Source organism: Centruroides vittatus, unplaced genomic scaffold (assembly GCF_030686945.1).
Source record: "Centruroides vittatus isolate TY-2023 unplaced genomic scaffold, ASM3068694v2 contig_1768, whole genome shotgun sequence".
Taxonomy (NCBI): Eukaryota; Metazoa; Arthropoda; class Arachnida; order Scorpiones; family Buthidae; genus Centruroides; species Centruroides vittatus.
Genome location: NW_027121079.1, coordinates 118,444 through 140,881, shown reverse-complemented (window position 1 = coordinate 140,881; position 22,438 = coordinate 118,444). Strand labels below are relative to the sequence as shown.

The following is a 22,438-nucleotide window of genomic DNA, read 5'->3' as shown; positions in this document are numbered from 1 at the left end:
CAAAAAGTATGACACTTGTTAGGATGAATTTTGACACTGTAGTGAAGGCTGTTCTCGGAGAAATCATATCTGTCACTTAAATATTTTACTATTTCCTCACAAAAAACCTTAAATTCTGCATCACATTTCCTAAAAGCAGTAAGTTTAGTTTTTACTGCAGATCCAAAAAAGTATTACTTAGTCTTGTTTGAAGTTTAATTTTAAGTCATCGTATATTTCTTTACCTACTTTTACTTTGCAATTGATAATTCTATACGACTGGTGGTGTTTCACAGCATGATACACTTTGCAAAGTTTTGCAGTCAGAATTTTATCATGCGAATGTTGGTTTTATATTTTTCAGTAGTAGCATGTCTTTTAATCGCACTTTTGCGTTTACTTCCTATTTCCGCATCACAACGACACACAGTGCAAAAGGGATAAAAGTCATCTTTTCTGCTTTTGGAAACGAACCCAAGATTTTTTATTCATTTATAATGGAATTTCGTCTTCCTTTTCGTCATTTCCCAGTAAGAGATTAATAGCTATTGTAGTCTTTTTTGGAACCTCCAGCAGCTTCAGTTCGAATACGCACCATGGTCGTTTAGTGGACAGGGAAACGAGCGGACAAGTCTGGACATGTGCTGCTAGTGTGAAAGTCTACAGAATCAACAGTTCTGGGGAGTAAGTTGGTGAGAGAACAAGTACGATAGACAACAAATTTAGCCATCAAGCGAGCTGGGAAAGACGCGGGATTGGCACTCGGTCAAAGCAACTTGCAAAGAAAACGTCTCTTCTTCTAGGGGGTGAGCAAATTTTAATAACTCCAACTTCCTCGACCTCGCCAGCCGCATATGCAATTTCCGTCTAGTTGAGAATTCAGCGGAAGTCCGAAGATGATTGGTTAGACCTTCGTTCATTCCGATAAACATTTGTGACGATTTGTAAACACTTGTGTAATTCTTTGGCCTATTAACGAAGAAAATGGACGAAGTGCCACTAGGTCAAAGTGGTATGGGCCATCTGAAAACGTTAACCAGTTTCTTCTGTTCAATGAAAGTGAATACTGAACTATTTTTATACACATTTTTCATCACAACCGTAAAAGGAGGACAAATCGATGTCCTCCTTTTCCCAATAACATGCACCCAAGCATTAAAAAATGAATCAGCCACATCTGACATAAATATGTTTGGTGACAAGGAGCTTACTCGTTCTTTAATCTTAGAAAAAAAATCTGTAATATTTTTTGTCAGTTCTGTTACTAAACAAAAAAGCACAAGGGAAACCTTGTCGCATATCATCAATTATTATCAGTGATATTAATTCAAAATCATAAGCGTTAAGTCCATGGATCCCATCAATACACACAGCATCATTTCTATTTTTTTCTAACATGTTTCCTTAAACTATGTTTGTATTTATACTTTAAATGGGATATAGAGCATTCCATTTTTAGCAAACACTGAACACAAAACTGAAACAAAGAGAAGACCACCACGTGTATCGACGACTCGAAACGAAATCCAGTTCTTGCGATTGGCGCTGATCACATAGCGGCATAATTTAGAACTAAGATTTTAGCAGTGCTTTAGACCAGGGATGTCAAACTCAAACTGCTTAAGTGCCAATTTTTTGTCTCAAGTATGACAGCGGACCTGATGTTTTTAGCTTTTGTAGCCAAAAATTTTTTAAAAATAGCCCAAAAGTAGCCAACTGAAAAGATTCCTTTTTAATAATTGGAGAATTCACAATAAAATAAAAAATACACCATTTGTACTTTTTAAGGAATAAATTTAATCATAAAACAAAACATTTTCGGCCTGAAGCAGGTCTGTAAACTGATCCGGAAATAAGGATGGCAAGACTCAAAATACAAGTATAAACTGTAATTTACTAATATGTCGAAAACACACATTTTATATGCAAAATAGTTAGAATTATGCAATAAATGATCTTGCCAAGATGGACATTAATTTGAAATTTAAAAGATGAAATAGAGAAAAAATAATGTAAGGAAGAAATTAAATACAAAGATAAATGAAATAAAATAAATATTTTATTATAAAATAATAAAATAAAGTAATGTGAATAAATAAAAACAAAAACAACAATAATAATGAGTTCAACAATTTTATTTATTAAGTATTATTTGTTTAAGTACGAAATATCACATTTTCTTTAGTATCAAGATAATAAAAAAATAAACGAATAGAATTATTAAATTGGTGTCGCGGGCCGCAACTAATTGTCTCGCGGGCAAGTCATTACCCGCGGGACATATCTTTGACATGCCTGCTCTAGACGCTTGTTTCCCAAAGTGGGCGCAACCGCCCTTCGTCCCTGTGGGTGGCAATCTAGGAAAGCAAAAAGAAGCAAGTGGGCGATACGGGGCAGTGAAAAAAAGGGTACTGAACGGTAATACACAAAAAGGTTGAGGTCACTAACAAACTTTCTTTTTCCTCTTTTAAAAACAAGCTATCAGCTGCAGGAACACATTGCTGAGACCTACCGTAGCGCCTCTAGCGGAATCTTTTTTTACTGTCATGGCAGGCAATTGTGTTGTGTTGAGAGTGCAATCTCCAGTTTAAGTCATGTTAAGTTTCCATCAATATAATACTTTTTATTAACTTGCCTTTTCCTTCATTTTAACTTTTCCTGTTGGTTGTCCAAAAAGCAAATTGTCGATTACCATATAAACCTAGATTATTGTATTGTATTGATTACTATATTGTGTTATTGAATTTATTGTTTTGTTTTATAATAAATTTGTGTTTCTTTAGTAATAATGTAATATTCTAAATGTTAAATGGTCAAAATTTCAAATTTACTTACACTTGTTATGATACAGTAAATAATATTTTTTATCTGTTAAAATAGCGAAGTTGAAGACGAAGTTTTAAACGCGAAAACGTGTACGTCGGACGTTCAGCGCCGCTTTCCTGTAAGCGTAGAAGTTCCGCAATGGCCTTTGGAAGGTCTGTGGAATTATGATCGACATTCCAAACAACATTGCCAAACTTCTAGGCTTACAAGAAAGCGGCACTGAACGTCCGACGTACACGTTTTTGCGTTTAAAACTTCGGCCTCAATTTCGTTATTAACTTTAGGATTATGAACTTCCAGGAAATTTATTTTCTATAAATTTATTATTAATTTAATAAATGAAGTTAGAATAAACTCATATTTGAACTTTTTTATTTATGAAAAATATATTTTTAAATTAAAACATTTATTAAATTTTTAACAATTGGGAATTATCGATAAATAAAGTTTTATAGACAAATAATATTTAATGTTTGTCGATCTTTAATGGACTGTATAAATATGAAAGAAAACACTTGCGGTTTGATAAAAGTTTAATGCGGTTTGCGGGTCGTTACACAAGAACAAGAAAAAAAAAACAATATGGCTGACGCCCTTGGCCGTTACTTGGCCGTTACAAAAAACTCTCGTCTCCAAACGTTTTTTAATTATCATTTTTTCTTCTCACAAAAAATACGGTGGCGCTCGAGGCGGCAACATCCCGGCCCGCGTTGAAGTAATACTTCAATAAACAATGTTAAACATTAAATTTAAATTTAACAATTACAACAGAAATGACACGTGTAGGTCACCAAGGAGAATCACATTTTCTTTCTAGATGGATGGTAACAGGCACAATTTTGTTATGCTTCTCTTAAAAACACCTTGAGGGGTTTTCACCAGAACAACTCTCACCTTCCCGTCGGGTCCTTTGATAACTTCCTGTACACGGCCCAGCGACCAACTTCCGGGTGGGAGGTTTTCATCTTTTAAGACGACCATTGAGTCTGGTGTTATATTGTCCTTCTCAAATTGCCACTTATGTCGGGCCTGTAGATTGTTTAGGTAGTCCAATTTCCATTTACGCCATATAACTTGAACAAATTTAGTTAACATTTGCCATTGAGACAAATAGTTATCTGGTTTACTGGTGAGATCTGACTCCGGTAGTCTAGTCAGAGGTCTTCCGATAAGAAAGTGTCCTGGAGTTAGAACTTGGAAGTCGCTTGGATCAGAGGACATAGGAGTGAGCGGTCGGCTATTCAAAATTCCTTCTATCTGCGTGGTGATAGTTATAAACTGCTCTATAGTTAGATGCGAGTTACCTACGGTTCTTTTTAGGTGATGTTTAAAGGACTTCACTCCTGCTTCCCAAAGGCCACCGAAATTTGGTGATCTGGGCGGTATGAACTTCCAAGTGACCTCCTCGCTGGCGAGATAATCAGCTAAACTGTCAGGAGGTGTTTTTACGTAGTTATGTAGGCGTTTCAACTCCGCACTGGCACCCACAAAATTTGTGGCATTATCTGTCCAAATTGACGCACTTTTACCCCTTCTGCTAAAAAATCTTTTCAAGGTTGCTATCATTGCCTCGGTTGTTAGGTCGGTAACTACTTCAAGGTGAATTGCCCTAGTCACAAGGCAAACGAAGATTGCGACGTAGCACTTCTGATAGGTGCCCTTTCTTTGTCCCTTATATTTAATAAGAAAGGGACCACAAAAATCAATCCCTACATGTTTAAAGGGGGGACTTGGAGTCATTCGCTCCGAAGGAAGATTTCCTAGGATTTGTTCCATGACTTTGGGTTTATTTCTAAAGCAAACGAGGCACTCATGTACCACAATTCTGGCCAGGTTTCTTCCACTTAAAGGCCAGAATTCTTGTCTGACGAGGTAAAGTAAAGTCTGTGCACCAACATGCAAATTTTTCAGATGATAATATCTCATAATCAAGTGGGTTAACTTGTGATTTTTAGGTAGCAGAATTGGAAACTTTTTATCAAATGATAAATTTGAATTGCTCAATCTACCGCCGACTCTCATTAGACCCTGTTTATCTAGAAAGGGATGTAATCTGCTTAATTGACCCTTCGTTAGATTCCTTCCCATTTGCAATGTTTTTATTTCCTCAGCAAAGGCCATTCCTTGTACTTTGCCGATCAAATAAATTTTGGACTCTTGGAGTTCTTTCCTTGATAAAGGGCCAAATCGACGAGTTACGTGTTTTATGTTATGTAGAAACCGGAAAATATAACTAAGTATGCGAATTAATTTGATGTAATTATTACTAAGTTCAAACAGGGTATTGTCAAGGTCAGAGCTTGACACTGACACCAAATTAACATGCGATTGTTTTTTAAGCTCAGATAGATATTTTTCATCGGAGGAAGTGTCGATGGCATATTCATCCTGACGTTGAACGGTTGGTGCTACTTGAGACTGCACTCCACTCCACCATAATTCCATGGATAGTAGATCTTGCGGATTTAAACCCCGAGAAACTACATCTGCAGGATTGGAGTGGGAAGTTATATGTTTCCAGTGGCAGCCTTCAGTAATAGATTGGATCTTTTCCACACGATTCGCAATAAAGGTCTTCAGGCGATATGCGGGAGTGTTGATCCAAGCGATGGCAATAGTTGAATCTGTGTGTAGGATCACTTCAGCTATATCCATTTGCAGACATGAGCGTACTTTTTTGACAAGTTGAGACAGTACTAGACAAGCTGATAGCTCTAATCGAGGGATTGTCATAACCTTAAGAGGAGCGACACGAGATTTACTAGCAATAAGTCGTGTCTTGCCAGTTCCATCTTCCTTTATGCAATGCATGTAAACTACTGCTCCATGAGCTGACTCCGAGGCATCTGCATATCCTAGCAAGACAGCCCTTTGAAGTGGATCTGTTAAAATATATCTAGTGATCTTAAGATCGTCCAGGGCTTTCAAGGACGACACAAAGTTCACCCAATCATAGTTAAGGTTTTCTGGTAGAGTATCCTCCCAGTCGAGCTTACTGAGCCACAGCTTTTGTAGAAAGATCTTTGCTCGAGTTATAACTGGTCCCAGAAGACCCAAGGGGTCATAAAGTCTGGCGATGACACTCAATACTTCTCGTTTTGTATAAAGCAATTTTTCTGGAATCGATACCCTGAATATGAACTGATCTTCAACCGGCTTCCAAATAATGCCTAAGGTTTTTACTGTTGGTTCCGCACTTGAGGAAAAGCAATGTTCCTTATTTTCTGGTGAACTACTGTTCATCAATTTCATTGAATTAGAGTTCCATTTGTGTAGTGTCATTCCACATGTGCTCAACATGTTGCACAACTGAGATTGTAGTTCGAGGGCAGCATCGAAATCTTGCTCACCTGACACAATGTCATCCATGTAGACATCTCGTAATATGGTTTTAGAGGCCAGAGGATATCTTGCTGCTTCATCGTAAGCCAACTGCTTAAGGGTTCTCACTGCCAGAAAGGGAGCACTGGCGGTTCCATAAGTCACAGTTTTCAGTCTGTAGGTGACTGGCATCTCTTCTTCCTCGTTCTTCCAAACAATTCTTAAGAGATCTCGTTGCGAGGGCTCAATTAGAATTTGACGAAACATTTTCTGGATATCTGCTGTAAAAGCGTACTTGTATTTTCGAAATCTTGTCATGATCTCGAAAACATCTTCCTTTACTTCACCTTTCAAGAGATGATCATTTAGACTCAGCCCAGAAGTTGTGGGAGCAGATGCGTTGAAGACTACCCTTAACCTTGTAGTGGTTTTGTCTGGTCTAAACACACCGTGATGCGGAAGGTAGTAACATATATTGTATGCTGTCTGATCAGCGGGAGGTTCCTGCACCCTTTCCATGTGGCCCAAGTCCAAATACTCCTTCATGAAGTTCTGATATAACTCCTTTAATTGTTTGTCCCTTGATAGTCTCTTCCACAATTGATTCAATCTCTTCAATGCTAACTTCCTTGACTCTCCCAAGTTTTGTATTTCCTTGGTTGCCATCTGCACAATGTATCTCCCATCTTCATTACGTCTGTGAGTTCTTTGATAATGATCTTCGCAATACTCTTCTTCTTTACTCATCAAACTTGGAGCCTCTGTAAGAGTTTCTATTTGCCAGAACCTTTGTAAACATTTATCGATTGATTCAGACTCTGATATTAGTCCACAATATTTATCTTGATCATTAGAGTCTGTGGACCCAGTAGCGATGTATCCAAAAACTGTGTTGCGAAATGTTAGGTTATTGTTGCACGATAGACGAATTTGATCGTTCTTGACTATTTCAAAAAATGCTTCAGCTCCAATAAGCATGTCAATCTTGCCTGGTGTAGCAAATCTTGGATCAGCTAACTGACGGGGTATTTCTGTTTTGCTGACGTGTAGAGAGGAAACCGGAAGTAAATCCGTGATCCTTGGCACCACTAAGAACTCTAGCGTCTTAGAAAAGGATCCATTACCGTTTATTATTGTAGCAGGCAGCTTAAACTTGACCGAGGTTTTATTTCCGCTTATACTAGAGACTGTGAGGTCGATTCTTTCTTGCGGTGTGCCCAGACGACTTGCGAAATCTCTAGTTACGATATTTGACATACTGCCCGAGTCCAATACTGCGCGCGCTTGAATGCTGGCTCCGGTAGTATGATTTAAAACCCAAACCATGGCTGTCGAGAGAATTACTGTCTTATTTCCCTTGTCAATACATGATAGTGAGTGAGGTATACTCTCACGAAACTCTATTGCGTCGGGATTAAGATCCTGCTTGGTTGAAATCGGTTTGCTGTCGATCACTGGTGCATTTGAACCAATTATAGCTTGTTTCTCTTGGTGCAGTAATGTATTATGTCGCTTTCGGCATATCTTACAGCAGCTTTTGGAGTTACAATGTGATAACTTATGCCGATCACTTAAGCAATTGAAGCAGAGGTTGTTTTTGGCCACAACATCGTTTCTTTGGGAGACTTCCAACTGTAGAAAAGAATCACAATTGTAAACAGGATGATTCTGCTTACATAAAATGCAACGAGACATAGAATTGTTACATTTCACAAATAAGTTTCTCGGTTTAACTCTATCTTGATTACACCTTGGCTTCACGAACGTGGCCTTATTAATATTTTCTAAAATCTGAGAACGCTTTTCCAAAAATGAAATCAAATTATCTAGCTTAGGAACGTCATTCGAACTAATACTGAACTCGTACTGTTTTAGAGTCTCCTTATCCAGTTTCTGAAGTACAATGTTTAGAATTAAGATATCGGAGAGCTCATTCCTTTCATATCCCAGGACCTTTAGAGCTCGCATATTCCGATTCACAAGATCAATTAAGTTCCTCAAACCCTTTGCTGACTCATAAGCTAGTTTTACAGAGTCCAGAATCGCATTAACATGGGTTTCTACTATTAATTTCTTGTTTTCGTACCTCTCTTGTAACGCTTGAAACAATGAAGCAAATGAATCATTTAACGTTTCTAAACTCTTAGCTTCCCCTATGAGAGCAGCTTTCAAATAATGTAGTTTCTGTTCAGCCGATAGTTGCTCGCTTGACGAAATGATATTATCAAATTGCATTTTAAAGTTACTCCATTCTTCATATCTTCCAGAGAATTTCGGTAGAGGAATCTCTGGTAATTTAATATTAGCGGAGTTATTTCGACCTACGGGGGCCTGACTCACCATAACGACGGACGAATCTGCTTCTAATCGTTTAATACGAGACTGGATCTTAAATTTACAACTTATAATTTTGTCCTCATATTCTTCACTATTGACTATCTCAGTGTCATAGTCAGTTGGGCTAGTAATGAGGCCCTCAATCTCCCCGTTTAACGTTCTCAACGACTCTTCCTTTCGACTAAACTGATCCAATATTTCTAGAAAGGTTTCTGTCTCTCTATCGTCGCTTTCAACTAGACTATCGACTTTACTAATTAATCTCGTCACACTAGCTCTTATCGAAGCGCGTTTTTTCCTTAATTTCTCGAGCTGATCCATTTTAAACTCTCTACCACGTGTAACGGACAAATAAATTCTTCCTACCTTGGATAGGCGACTTAATGAAGTTTGAACTCAATCTTATTTGCTTGCGAAATTGTCTCTTTTCTTCTCATCCGCCTCGACGGACCAGATGTTTGTCGATCTTTAATGGACTGTATAAATATGAAAGAAAACACTTGCGGTTTGATAAAAGTTTAATGCGGTTTGCGGGTCGTTACACAAGAACAAGAAAAAAAAAACAATATGGCTGACGCCCTTGGCCGTTACTTGGCCGTTACTAAAAACTCTCGTCTCCAAACGTTTTTTAATTATCATTTTTTCTTCTCACAAAAAATACGGTGGCGCTCGAGGCGGCAACATTTAAGTTATTATAATAAGTTATATATATAAGTTTTATAGACAAATAATTTTAAATTTATCAGTTTGTAATCTGTATATATAATCCAGACGAGTTGATAATAATAATAATGATAGTAATAATAATAATAATAATAATAATAACTCTCCCGTGGTCACCACCTGGTCGTGGTGGGAGAGCCCAGTAATTTTACTGATCCATAGGGCAATGCAGGCTGGAGCATAAGCTCCTGGTAGGGACACCCATGCCAGTAAGGTCTATGGGGAGAAATGAAGCTAAGAGTGACCACACCCACATTCTGTGGTGATATTTATTATGGTAATAACTAGATCAAAGTGTGATACCGGCTCGGACGTCGCCCGGGTTAACAAGGTCCGCATTCGTGGGTTAGGCAGAGGCTCACGTTCGAAAAATAGGCCACAGTCTCCCTTGGTTATCGGTGGCGAAAGCAGCACTGGCCCAAGCATGGCTACTGCAATGCCCTCAACAGATGTGAGGAACCAACCCAGCCTTGGTGTTTCTGTGGCAATGCATCCACAGACCACAAAGGCTGGAAAACCACGCCAACGGATGAAATGGACAGTAGAAATGAACGAGTTTATCATCCGTACTTATTACACAATCACAAAACTCGAAACAAACATGACAGCATACAGACAACAACTACACCATAGATTCACACAACAGTATCCTCATCTCACTGTCACCGAACAAAGGGTTGTTGATCAAAAAAGAACAATTATACACAACAACCTTATTCCACAAACAACACTTGAACTTATCAAACAACAGGTTGCTGATCAAATACATCAACAGACAGAAACATCTAACATTAATGAAGATCATGTAACCTGTCAGGATAATCCAGCAACAAGCATTGATAATAACACACATACAACAATTACCACTAATGATACTACAGACACTTCCTCGTCCATCACTGATAACATAGACTTGGATTTAGTTAATACGCTCTCACTTATATTTCAGGAAACACTCACTAAATATACAGGCACAGATCCCACACAAAGACCACGAATACCAAAAATCAACACGTCAAAGGAAGTAGGAAAAACACTAAATTATGTAAACACTCACTTACTACCACACTACATTCATTCAATTTCTACACTCGCAGACATTCATACATTAGTTTATGCTGGGGCAGTCACAGTAGTGACACACCATGGACTGAAAGTACAGTCACAGACAAATACACAGAAAACACAATACTATCACAAGCCTGCCTGGCAGAGAAGAATAGAAATACAAATAAATGACATTAGACAGCAATTAGGCAGGCTGACACAATACACTAAAAACAACATAACACCGAAATTAAGGAAACAGCTCAAAAACATTTTCAAGAAAATAAAAACACACACAAAACATGAACATCACAACACACGCATTACAGAATACATTGATACACTAAAACAAAAACTTGCTGCCAAAGCACGTAGACTCAAACGATACAAAACATGTACACTACGAAAACAACAAAATAAATTATTTACAAACAATGAAAAACTCTTTTACAGACAAATTAATAACAAAGCAAACACTGATACACAGCACAGTGGCACACCAACAGAAGAAGAACTCACAACATATTGGTCTTCTCTTTGGTCCAGTGCTGTCACGCACAATGCTGATGCAGGCTGGATCGAGGAGGAGAACAGAAACTTACACAACATACCAACTATGCCCTGTGTTGAAATAAACATACATGATTTCCAATACACTGTTAACAGAACACACAACTGGAAGACACCTGGTGTAGACAACATTCACAATTTCTGGTACAAAAAGTTTACATCACTGCACCAGGAACTAGCTAAACATCTAACACACATCATCATCAATCCACAAGACATGCCAAATTTTCTTACTCAGGGCATCACCTACATGAAACCTAAAAACAACAATACCACAGACCCCACACAATACAGACCAATTACATGTCTTCCAACACTCTACAAATTATTGACATCCTGTATTGCAAACAAAATATACAAACATGTTGAAGAACACGACATTCTAACAGAACAACAAAAAGGTTGTCGTAGAAACCACAGGGGATGCAAAGAACAGTTACTCATAGATTCAGTCATTCTACGGCAAGCACACAGACAACACAGAAACATACACATGGCATATATAGACTACAGAAAAGCATTCGACAGTGTTCCACACAGTTGGCTGCTACATATCCTACACATGTACAAAATACATCCATCACTCATTGCATTCTTTCAAAACACTATGCAGCACTGGAGAACAACACTACATCTCAGGGTCCATAACACTTCCATACAAACAAACCAAATTTTTATTAGGCGAGGAATTTTTCAAGGAGATTCCTTGAGTCCTCTCTGGTTCTGCTTAGCCCTGAACCCATTATCCAACATGTTAAACAACACGCAATATGGTTACAATATCAGACACAAAAAAACAACACAGTTTACACTGTCACATCTTATGTACATGGATGACATAAAACTTTATGCATCCACACAAAAACAACTTCATCAACTCCTACAAATCACACATTCATACACCAAGGACATACAAATGGAATTTGGCCTAGATAAATGCAAAACAGTTCACATAGAAAAAGGAATCCTGAAGAAAGAAGATTTTGCACTTGGAAATGGAGACATTATTGAATCCATGGAAGAGGGCGAGTTCTACAAGTATTTAGGATTCGAACAGGCCAAACTAACAGAACATACACAAATAAAGCAAAGATTAATTAAAGAATACCAAAGTAGGTTAAATGCTATTCTCAGAACAGAGTTAAATGCAAAACACACAGTTAAAGCAATAAACACATATGTCATCCCAGTACTCACATATTCTTTTGGAGTTATACATTGGACTCACACAGATCTCGAGCAACTCCAAAGGAAAACAAGAACAACACTTACTAAGCATAAACAACATCATCCTAAATCTGCCACAGAAAGATTAACCCTTCCACGTAAAGATGGCGGACGTGGCCTGATTGACATAGTTAACCTTCACTACAAACAAATACAGTCACTGCGAGAGTTTTTCTACAAAAAACAAGAAACATCACAATTACATAAAGCAGTAACTCTAGCAGACTCGAATAACACACCATTAAACTTACACTCACATCATATGGACACAACACAACATATAAAAAGCATAGACACCATTAAGCAATCATGGGCTCGAAAGGCACTCCATGGCAGGCATCCTTACGATCTGGCCCAGGATTTTGTTGACAAAACTGCGTCAAACAGCTGGTTAGCTCGGGGATGCCTCTTTGGGGAGACCGAAGGATTCATGATTGCCATACAGGATCAGGTCATAAATACTAAAAACTACAGAAAACACATACTCAAAGATGCAACACTCACAAATGACACATGCAGAAAATGTCACGTCATGTCACAAACTATACAACATATCACCTCTGGTTGCAAGCTCTTGGCACAGACAGATTATTTACACAGACATAATCAAGTAGCAAATATAATACACCAAGAGCTTGCAAAGAAACACAAATTAGTAGACATCCACGAACCATACTACAAATACATTCCACAGACAGTATTGGAAAACGACACGCACAAAATGTACTACGACAGAGCCATAATCACAGATAAAACAATTTACCACAACAGACCAGACATCACACTCATTGACAAACACAATAAAATCACATACATTATAGACATATCCATTCCAAACACTCACAATATACAAAACGCATGCACTGAAAAAATTAGCAAGTACACAGAACTCGCCCAGGAAATAAGGCATCTGTGGAGGATGGATGGGGTGCTTATTGTACCTGTAGTTCTCTCCTCTACAGGTGTCATACCACACACACTACACAAAAGCCTGGGCACATTAGAATTGAATAGAAACACATACATCACTCTACAGAAGGCCACTATATTGAATACATGTCATATTGTGAGAAAATTCCTGAATACAGACACACACACTGATACACTTCTTTAATTTCTGTTTTGGTTACTATGCCTTGACTTTGGTCCGGCATAGTACTTAGCCACCGGTGTTAACCGAGTATATCTAACTTAACCCAACATAATAATAATCAGTGCAAAGCCCAAACGGTAAAAAGTTGAAAGTTGAAATTTGGTAGACAGCAGTGGCGTGCCGTCATTAGAAGCGATGGAAGCGCCGGTTCCGCCTTTCAATGACCTTCCTTGTATTTTATAAAATATAAATTTTCATATTTTAACGTACTTCGCATTAATTAAAATTAATATTTTATTATAACCGCATTATGTATCTTTTACAAATTTCTATACTACATGTGAAAAAAAAACGATAAGATTGCTATTGTATATTCGAATAATTCGGTGGCGGAAGGAATGTAGAAACCGAGTCAGTTTCCAATCAGCCAGATTATATAGGCATTGATTGGCACATGCGGTTTACAGAGCACCAACCTCACCCGGTTTAGCTGGTAGAAGCAACACAAGGGTAAAGCATCTAATTTTATATTCCGGACCGATTGTGGGCTGTTAGCCGCTTGCCTGCTAGATATTCGGCCGCCCTCGCCCGATTATGTGAATCATGAGTAGACTAGATCAACGGCGGGCAACCCCCGGCCCGCGGGCCAGCTACGGCTCACGAAAAGTTTCTATCCGGCCCGCGAGATCTTTAATAGATTATTAAATTGGAAGAATAACTGATTAATAGTTATTTCTCCAATTCTTTGTAATTTTCGAAAACGATAAGAGAAATAAATGTAGTAATTAACTTTTTATTTATTTCTTTCATATTTGCAGACTAAAAAAATTACATGTCACAAGAAGGCGTCAATTAATTACCACGGCTCGCGGAAAAAAACGTAAAATTTATTTTGGCCCATGTTATAAAAAAGGTTGCCCACCCTAGGCTAGATTTATAACTTAACCCAACCGATAGGAGTTTACTGGCATGTTTTTATAAGTTTTGTATAGTTGACAGGAGTTTTAAAAAAATCCATTAAAATATTTGATATATTTATTCTGCGTTTATTCTGCTCTTTCATCTTATATTACTTACGGATTTCAATGTTAAACCGGTGATATTACGATTTAGTATGTCCCATCTGTATGGGGATGCAGAAAAAACGTGTACAATTCTAGTAGTGTTAAAAAATTAACTGTTACTTTGGCAGCATCGTTTACAACCATATTTAATGAATAAGACGTACAATGGTAAAAAAAAGCTCTAAAATTTATTATTTTTAAATTTACGATTTATGTATCGGTTGTCATAAAAAAATTTTTCCAGTTCTTTCAGATATCCAAGTACAAAGTCACTAGTTTCGACTTATTTTTACTTAAGAAGTAGTTAAATAATTAAGCGATTAGGAAATTAGAAACATAAATAAAACCCTGATGAAAGAGCCGAAGTTTTACTTAAATAGAAGCTTAATTGAACCAATATCTTGCCGAGTACAGTGGAATCTGTTCTCTTCATAATATTAGATGTAATAAAGTATGAAATTTTTCCAGTTCAATGAGAGTGACCGAAAAGTTGTAAATTTTGGAAATTTCCGTGAACACTTTGTCCTAAAACGAATTAGTTAGAAAACGAACCACGTACTATCTGTTAAGTTTAACATATTTAGATTTTACAGCTATGGTGAGAAACGTTTAAAATTTACAACAGCCCTGTGGCGTCCTTTGAGATATACTAGTGATGCGACAAAAGAGGGATTTGAGAGGCAGGTTGCCAAATCCCGAGGGTGCCGATATCAGCATTCTCGGGATTTGGCAAACTGCGTGCATGCACGCGCCGCACACCTACCTGGACTGTCTCTGATTCCATTCATTAGCCACTCGTAAGGAGCTATTTCACTAAGTGGATTGTTTTAATATTTAAAAAGTAAAGAATATTTTGTTATTTTTATGTACGTTTCTTCACAAAGTTATATTTAATTATAAGTTTCATTAAAAGTATATTCATACAATTGAAGAATTTTTTGTACTAGGCATGTATATTCATCACACATTTTGTTTTACCAAGTAAGTTTTTCTGATAATTTTAATTTTAGCCCTTATATCGTGGCTAGTGATTCAAAAATTTATTTAAAAAAAGTTTTGGCTCGAGACCGTATAACGAAAAAGAAAACATTATTAAAAGAGAAAGACCGATGCCTAAATTAATTATAAATACGTGAAGAAAAAATTTCGACATTTTGACGATAAAATTTATGACGAATGACGTTTCTTTCGTAAAATTGAAGCAATTTGGAAATCAAAGCGGAATAGAATTTAACATTGGTAGACAATATAAAATAAATATTAAAAATTATAAAAAGATAATTACGATTAATAGATATATCTAAATTAATAGATGTTATATGTTTCTTCTCAAAGCAAGAATTGGCATTTAGAAGCCATAGGCAATTTATTGAATCTAATAACGGAGGTAATTATATTGAACTTTCTTATTTATTAAGTACGTCGGATAATCTATTAAAAATACATTTAAAGAAGTATACGGTTTTTACTGGCTTATCGAACAAACGAATACGAACGGGCCCTGACGCGCAATTTATTGATTGCCCCTGAAAGTCGGCTTTTTACAGAAACACAGCTTCCCTATCATCAAATTTTACGGCACGCCACTGGGGTTTACGGGGATTACCCACAATAGTGTCCTCTTTTTTAGGCATAGAATGATGCCCACCTTACATAAAATTCATCTTTGTTTTATCAAAGTTAAATTAAAAAGACTCGCTATTTTGCGTGGGGGTAAGCGTAAGAGTAAAATGGTCAGGTAAATTCTAGATATCTAAAGGAATAAGTACAACAGAGACCCCGCAAGCAGTAAACTCTGATTTAATAATAATAGTAATAATAATAATAATAATAATAGATAAAGAATTCCTACATCCAACAGTACAGAAAGTAGACTACAAAAACAAATTAAAATATTAAAAACATGAATACAAATGAATAGTCTTTCTATCTGTTTATTCCATGGAACAGTTGGATCAGTCCGTTTGACTGATCCAACAGTTTCGATAGTTCCAGTTTCAGAAGTCATTAAGTATAGAGATTTGAAGTCTCCACACTTAAGGGCATCACTCTCTAAAAAGGGTTACATGCTGGCGAAAATCGTAATTAAAATTTGCATAAAATTTTTCCTCAATAAAACAATAACAACAAAAAGAAAAATCTCGTCCTACCGAATGAACTGCTAGGAACATTTTGTTCTGCAAAAACTTTATTGCAAAAACTATATTATTTTTACTTTATATTATTACAGTAGAAGGCATTCCTGAAAAAATATAAGCAATTTGATTCACTAATTCGATGTTTATAGAAGATTTTCACGAGGATAATTCGTAAATGTCAGTTTCACAAGTTATGCCACTTGTTAATGTAGTGTAGCTGTTACAGGAACTTGGCAAATTTGTCCCGATTAAAAGATGTATAGGACCATACATTATTGTTGTGCCCGTATCTATTATTAACGATTAAGCGGGTGGAATTCCTGGCAAAATGAACTTCAGAGCAGCGGCTCTCAAACTACCACGCCCATCACTGGTCGAGTGGATGACACCATCGAACACCGGTATTGTTCGCCACTCACGTGGTGCCGTGTTGTTTAACCACGTGGAATTTTCCGGGTTTCACGTATCTAATATCTACATAGGAACCAATTTCTTATAGAAAATTCTTCCGTTAGGCATCTCTTATTGGCTGATGGTCCAGGCGTCACGTTGTTTTATTCCATTAATCCCACAATTGCATTCATAAAATCGCTTGTAAGGAGCTAATCGTATAAGGCAATCGGTTGCACTTATACTTAATTCTATGAGAGGAAAAAAAATTAATAAATAGAACAAACCATGGAAAGTTTTCCACGAACATTTACAACTTTCATTAAAATTTGACAATGACTTGACAATTAACGGCTGCCTGATCTAAAAACGATAAAATTTGCAGAATTAAAATACAAAATATATTTTTAATTTTAACGAATCTATATATATAATCGAGACGAGTTGATAATAATAATAATAATAATAATCAGTGCAGAGCCCAAACGGTAAGGAGTTGAAAGTTGAAATTTGGTACACAGTTAGGGTACGTCACGAGGACGCACACTAAGAAGGGATTTTTCGAAATTCCTCCCTATGGGGGAGAGGGACAGGATTAAGTCTTAACACTTCCATCAACAATGGAAGTGTCAAGTAACAATGGAAGTGTCAACAATGGAAGTGTTACGTAACAATGAAATTGTTACGAGAAAGATACGTGCAAGACACAGATGCGTTTTTTTTTTCGTTTTTGCAGGAAATCGAACATATTTTTAGACCCATCTAACAATTCTCTAATTAGTCTAGAAACACGGGGACCCATTTCTTCCATTCTGTGAAAACGGGTAAGGTTAACTATAACGTAATAATCTTAATTTTCGCTACCGTTACTTTTGCCCGAGCAACGCCGGGCCTACCTGCTAATATTTTATAATTCCAAATTTTTCTTAAATATTCTTTAAATATACTAAGATTATCGCCATACTCGGAAGTAATATTTTCTATCAGTACAATTCATCGTCGTCACTTTAAAATATGTTTTAAATGATATAAATTCAGAAAAATTTTAAATTAAGTCAGTTCATCTTGTTTTATTGATGATAAATTATAATATAAATACATAAATTAAATTAATGGATTCATAGAAAGTAAAAATGGAATAGTCTTATCAAGAGACAAATTCTTTTCCATAATTTGAAATCGTGTAGTTAGATAGCGCTTAAAAATGATTGAGGATTCCCACCTATATATTAGTAAATGGGTGTCCATGCGTGTATATAAACATCATATTTTTTGAAAAATTTGTTTATATTAATAGGTATATTTTTAAGCAAAAAAAATGCACATTACCGATCTGAGGGCCTCCAAGATTTTTCTGTATTTAATTTTATAATAAAAGTATCATTTCTGAGCACCCATTAATACTATTTTTGTGTTTATATTTTCTATTTTAACTGTCCAAATTTTATCGTTTTTAGGTCAGGCAGCCGTTAATTGTCAAGTCATTTTCAAATTTTAATGAAAGTTGTCAATGCACGTAAAAAACTTTCCATGGTTTGTTCTATTTATTAATTTATTTTCCTATCATAAAATTAAGTATAAGTGCAACAGATTGCCTTATACGATTAGCTCCTTACAAGAAATTCTATTAATGGGATAAGGCAACGTGACGCCTGGATTATTTGCCAATAAGAGATGCCTCTCGGAAGGACTTTCTATAGGAAATTGTTTCCTATTTACATATCAGATACGTGAATAACACTTGAAAACTTCACCTGGCCATTAATTGCGATTACTGCTTAGAGATATGTGTAAATAATGGCAATTACTTATCCCCCGCTCTAGGTAGAAAGCTGCGGTTTGTTTTGTTTAATAGAGGACAGATGTTTCTATCTAACAGATGTACAAAGTGCAACGATTTTCTGTAAATTAATTTTTTTTTTTTTTTTGTTCGTAACCTTCAAATTTGTTCGTAAAGTTCATATTATTTTAAATATGTATAAAACTAAAAATTATACAATCGTAAACTGTAATATGTTTTTAATCAAACACAAAAAACAGATTGAATATAGCGCGATGTTGGAGCGAAGTATCGCGATGCAAAAAATTATTCAAAAACGCAAAAATGCGCCGCATAAAGAATTTCGCCTATTTACTTAAAGCTAAAGGTTTTCAGCATGGAATAGGTTAATTGAAATTATAACGGAAACACATAAATTAGAATACTTGATGTGCAGAGAGTGAAAAAATGGGGTCTATTAGAATTATTACGTTATAATTTAAATTAAAGCTAAAATAATAATTAATACCTCATAATATTATTAATAGTGTTAAAGGTTAAGATCAGACATTCAACCGACCTTTTAACTCTCTTTTACTTTAATTCTAACATTTTAAGAATGTATCTTACACACTTAGAGAATATATTTGTGAATTTCACTTAATTAAAATTAACACAGAATTACCATAAAAATCTATTGTCTAAACAGTTATTAATACGAGTTGCGCATAACTTAATATTGAATTAATTTAATTCAAATTAATATTGTATAAAGCTCGTTATTTGTGGTAGATCGTCCATGTATTCTGTCAACTCTATAATACTATGTTTAATGTTTTCTCCTTCCTCCCTGTGTGCACCAAAAGGGTCTTTTTCTGTACGTATTGTGAGTTTGGCCGGGCCTATAATGAGGACGATTAGGTGAAGAGGGACGGGTGGGGTGCCACATAAGATTAAAAAAAAAAAAACTGCAGCTATAGGCACATATGGCGAGACTTTTACGGACTCCTGTTATTTGTCACTCGATTAGAGATCTTTATATTTTTTTAATGTGCATCCACTAATTCATGGAGGAAGAATTTGTGATATTTTACACGATTAATTAAATAAGAATATTCGGGCGTCTGCTAAAATCGATAGCCTGCATAGAGAACTTGTTTTTTGAAACAGGCTCCTGTTTAGGTGTTAGATACGTGAATAAAACCCGAAAAACTTTACGTAGGCATCACATTGGTGAGGGGCAAACCTAGAAAGTGTCTGGTGGTTTTATCGGCTCGGTCACTGGTAAGTTCTATATATTAATGCATAGAGTCTCAAGTTTAAGTTCAACCCTGGAGACCGGACCCAATTATCCATAAAAGTTGTATATTTCTGTGCAGAAATAAATTTCATACATCATGCATGAAATAGTTTGTTACAATTCCTATTTCTAAAGAATGTTTTTATGTGTTAATTCAACCGTCTACAAAAAATTTTCACAATTCGCTTCCGCACTTTCTGATTTCTGTGTCGATGAAACTCTTCTATTTTCTCACAAATACAGACAGAAATATTTTATCAGTAGACATGTTTACAGCCTCGAATCAAGTCAGTTACTGATGTAAAATATGTGAATTTAAATAAACTTTCACGCCATTAGACATTTTAAAATTCCCACGCGCAACATCATCGATTTTGATCGACATCCAACTGTCCCAGCTGGATGTCGATCAAAATCGCACCGCAACCAATTAAATTACGACGAATTGCACATTTCTCTCATATAAAAAGGTGCCAATTGCGTGTTGTCAGCGTACACAGAACCAAAACCTCCAGGAAAAACCAGAACGAGTCAGAACACCACAAACAGAAAATGAACAAGTTTCTATTTACATTTGTCGTTATCGGTAAGTAAATTTTATAGAGTGTGTATTGACGTACTTTAAATAATTTTGTATAGTCCAACCTGCAATAACGGCCACTTTCCAGCAAATGGCCACTTTTAAAAAGTTGTCTTTTTTCCTGAAACTGTTTTTGAGACAAAAATGCGTATAAAATAATCTGCAAAATCGTCTATTTTTTTAACGTTCCCATCGGTGGCCTTTGATTAGAGATTGAAGTGTGTTTGTAATCAATGTAGATCAATGATTAAATTCATTTTGTTTCAGGAATTATTTTGTTAGAATGTAGCGAAGGTCGATACGTTAAAATCAAAGGACGTGATCAATTGAATTTAAAACGAAGAAGTTCCGAAGGAAGTCTTGCAAATGTAGAAAATGTAGATGTTGTTGCAAACGCATTTGGTACGCAAAATACTGGTGGTGACCCTGTTAGTGGAGCTTTTGATAGTCTTGGTACTGTTAGTAAAATTTTTGGTGGTGTTAATAGTGGTTTAGGTGGTTTTGGTGGTCTTGGTGGTTTTGGTGGTTTTGGTGGTCTTGGTGGTTTTGGTGGTCTTGGTGGTCTTGGTGGTTTTGGTGGTCTTGGTGGTTTTGGTGGAAGAGACATGGGAAGAGCCTTAAGAAAAGAAAATCTAAGAAAAGGATTAAAGCACTGAGTAGATTTCATAAATAGAATTAAAAAAGGTCAGTATTATTAAACAGAAAAATTTTTTAATTTATTATTGAATGAAATCAATTTCTTTTTTAATTATTTATAAAGTAGTTTCTATTTACTTCCATTTGCAAGTATAAATATCTCTTTTATTTGTATTTTTCTTTAATATGTAATCGTTTTAAAAAATGATAATTCTTGTTTTGAAAAATACAGACAAAATACTATTTAAAATAGTCAAATGCCCTTGAATATTGATCTTTATTTATAATATTTTGTATTAAAATTATGTCTTTTTCTTTGTAGTTAACCTATAATTGGCGACCTCACAGTCGAACTTCGGGTTTCACTTCTATAATATAATAAATGTTATTTGCTGGATGTTCTTTAAATATTGTAACTGCATTATTAAAGTATCAATAAAGAGGTTTGGGTTGTCAAAATATTCTTTGTTTTATTCTTAATTGTTCGGTTTAGCTTTATATGTAGGCGTGGGCGATGCTTTCCGGGAGGTCTTACGGTTAACTGGTTGCTATTTAGGTGTTATTAGCGAGGTTGAGGCCGAAGTTTTAAACACGAAAACGTGTACAGGTGAGGGCAAAAAGGTAGGCCCCGCATAAATCTATTGCGCAACTACGTAAGCTGGTCACGTGCAGTTCGGAACGTTCTACCTGCTATCAATACGTTTTCAAAGGGACCGCTCCGATTTGCGCCGATAGGGACAGGAAACTGATCTACAGGGGCTGTTTCCATTTTCAAGGTCAGCTGTAGACTGACTATACTAATCAATGATCGCTTCCGTAACGTTACCTGCGTAGCGTCATCCGTTTTTATTTTAAAATTGTAAAATTGTTGCCATTGAATGTCGGAAATCGTAATTGTATCTTTTATTTTCATACTTTTTCTTTATAACGTTTTATTTACGTTTATTTTTCTGTAATTAGATACGATACAGCTTAAAATAAACATATCATATTCACTCGGCAGTTGGTTATCTCAACTTTCACTGATTGACATCGGTTTCTTTGTAATCAGAGAGCAATAGATCGTGTTTCAAAGTCCAGTGTTAAGTGTTTATTGCTTTTGCGGTAAACTGAGTAGAGCGGGAGAAGTCAATTTATTTCTATAATAAACCGCCAAGTGTTTTATTACCATTTAAACAAGTGCTCGCCACTTGTTATTTTTAGTTATCAGATAGGGGAAGATTGTGGGTCAGTAAAAGTTTATTACTTTCGCAACAGTGTGTCATGTGCGCTGCCACTCACTCCCCACCGTTAATGACAACAATAGCTTTCTTATAATTTATTTCTGATTCATTTATAAAAATATTTTTATGATGTTTTAAATCGATTTGTTTTAAATTATTTTTTTAAGCTAATGTTACCTTACACAAATGGTAGCTTCCCATAAAACACAAAACTTCTACGAGAAA

General features: G+C 35.9%; 2 protein-coding genes across 2 annotated transcripts in view; one reads left to right on the top strand and one right to left on the bottom strand.

The window, feature by feature from the left end:
• The window catches only part of LOC136969233 (zinc finger protein 271-like), a 320,380-nt gene that overhangs the window by 264,682 nt on the left and 33,260 nt on the right, over positions 1-22,438 (bottom strand). The gene's annotated exons all lie outside the window — the stretch shown is intronic.
• LOC136969232 (claw keratin-like) lies at positions 20,278-21,449 on the top strand. The gene is made up of 3 exons (XM_067263324.1): positions 20,278-20,360; positions 20,622-21,038; positions 21,313-21,449. Exons 1-2 carry the CDS (start codon positions 20,327-20,329, stop codon positions 21,008-21,010), a joined length of 423 nt encoding a protein of 140 aa, XP_067119425.1. The 5' UTR covers positions 20,278-20,326; the 3' UTR covers positions 21,011-21,038; positions 21,313-21,449.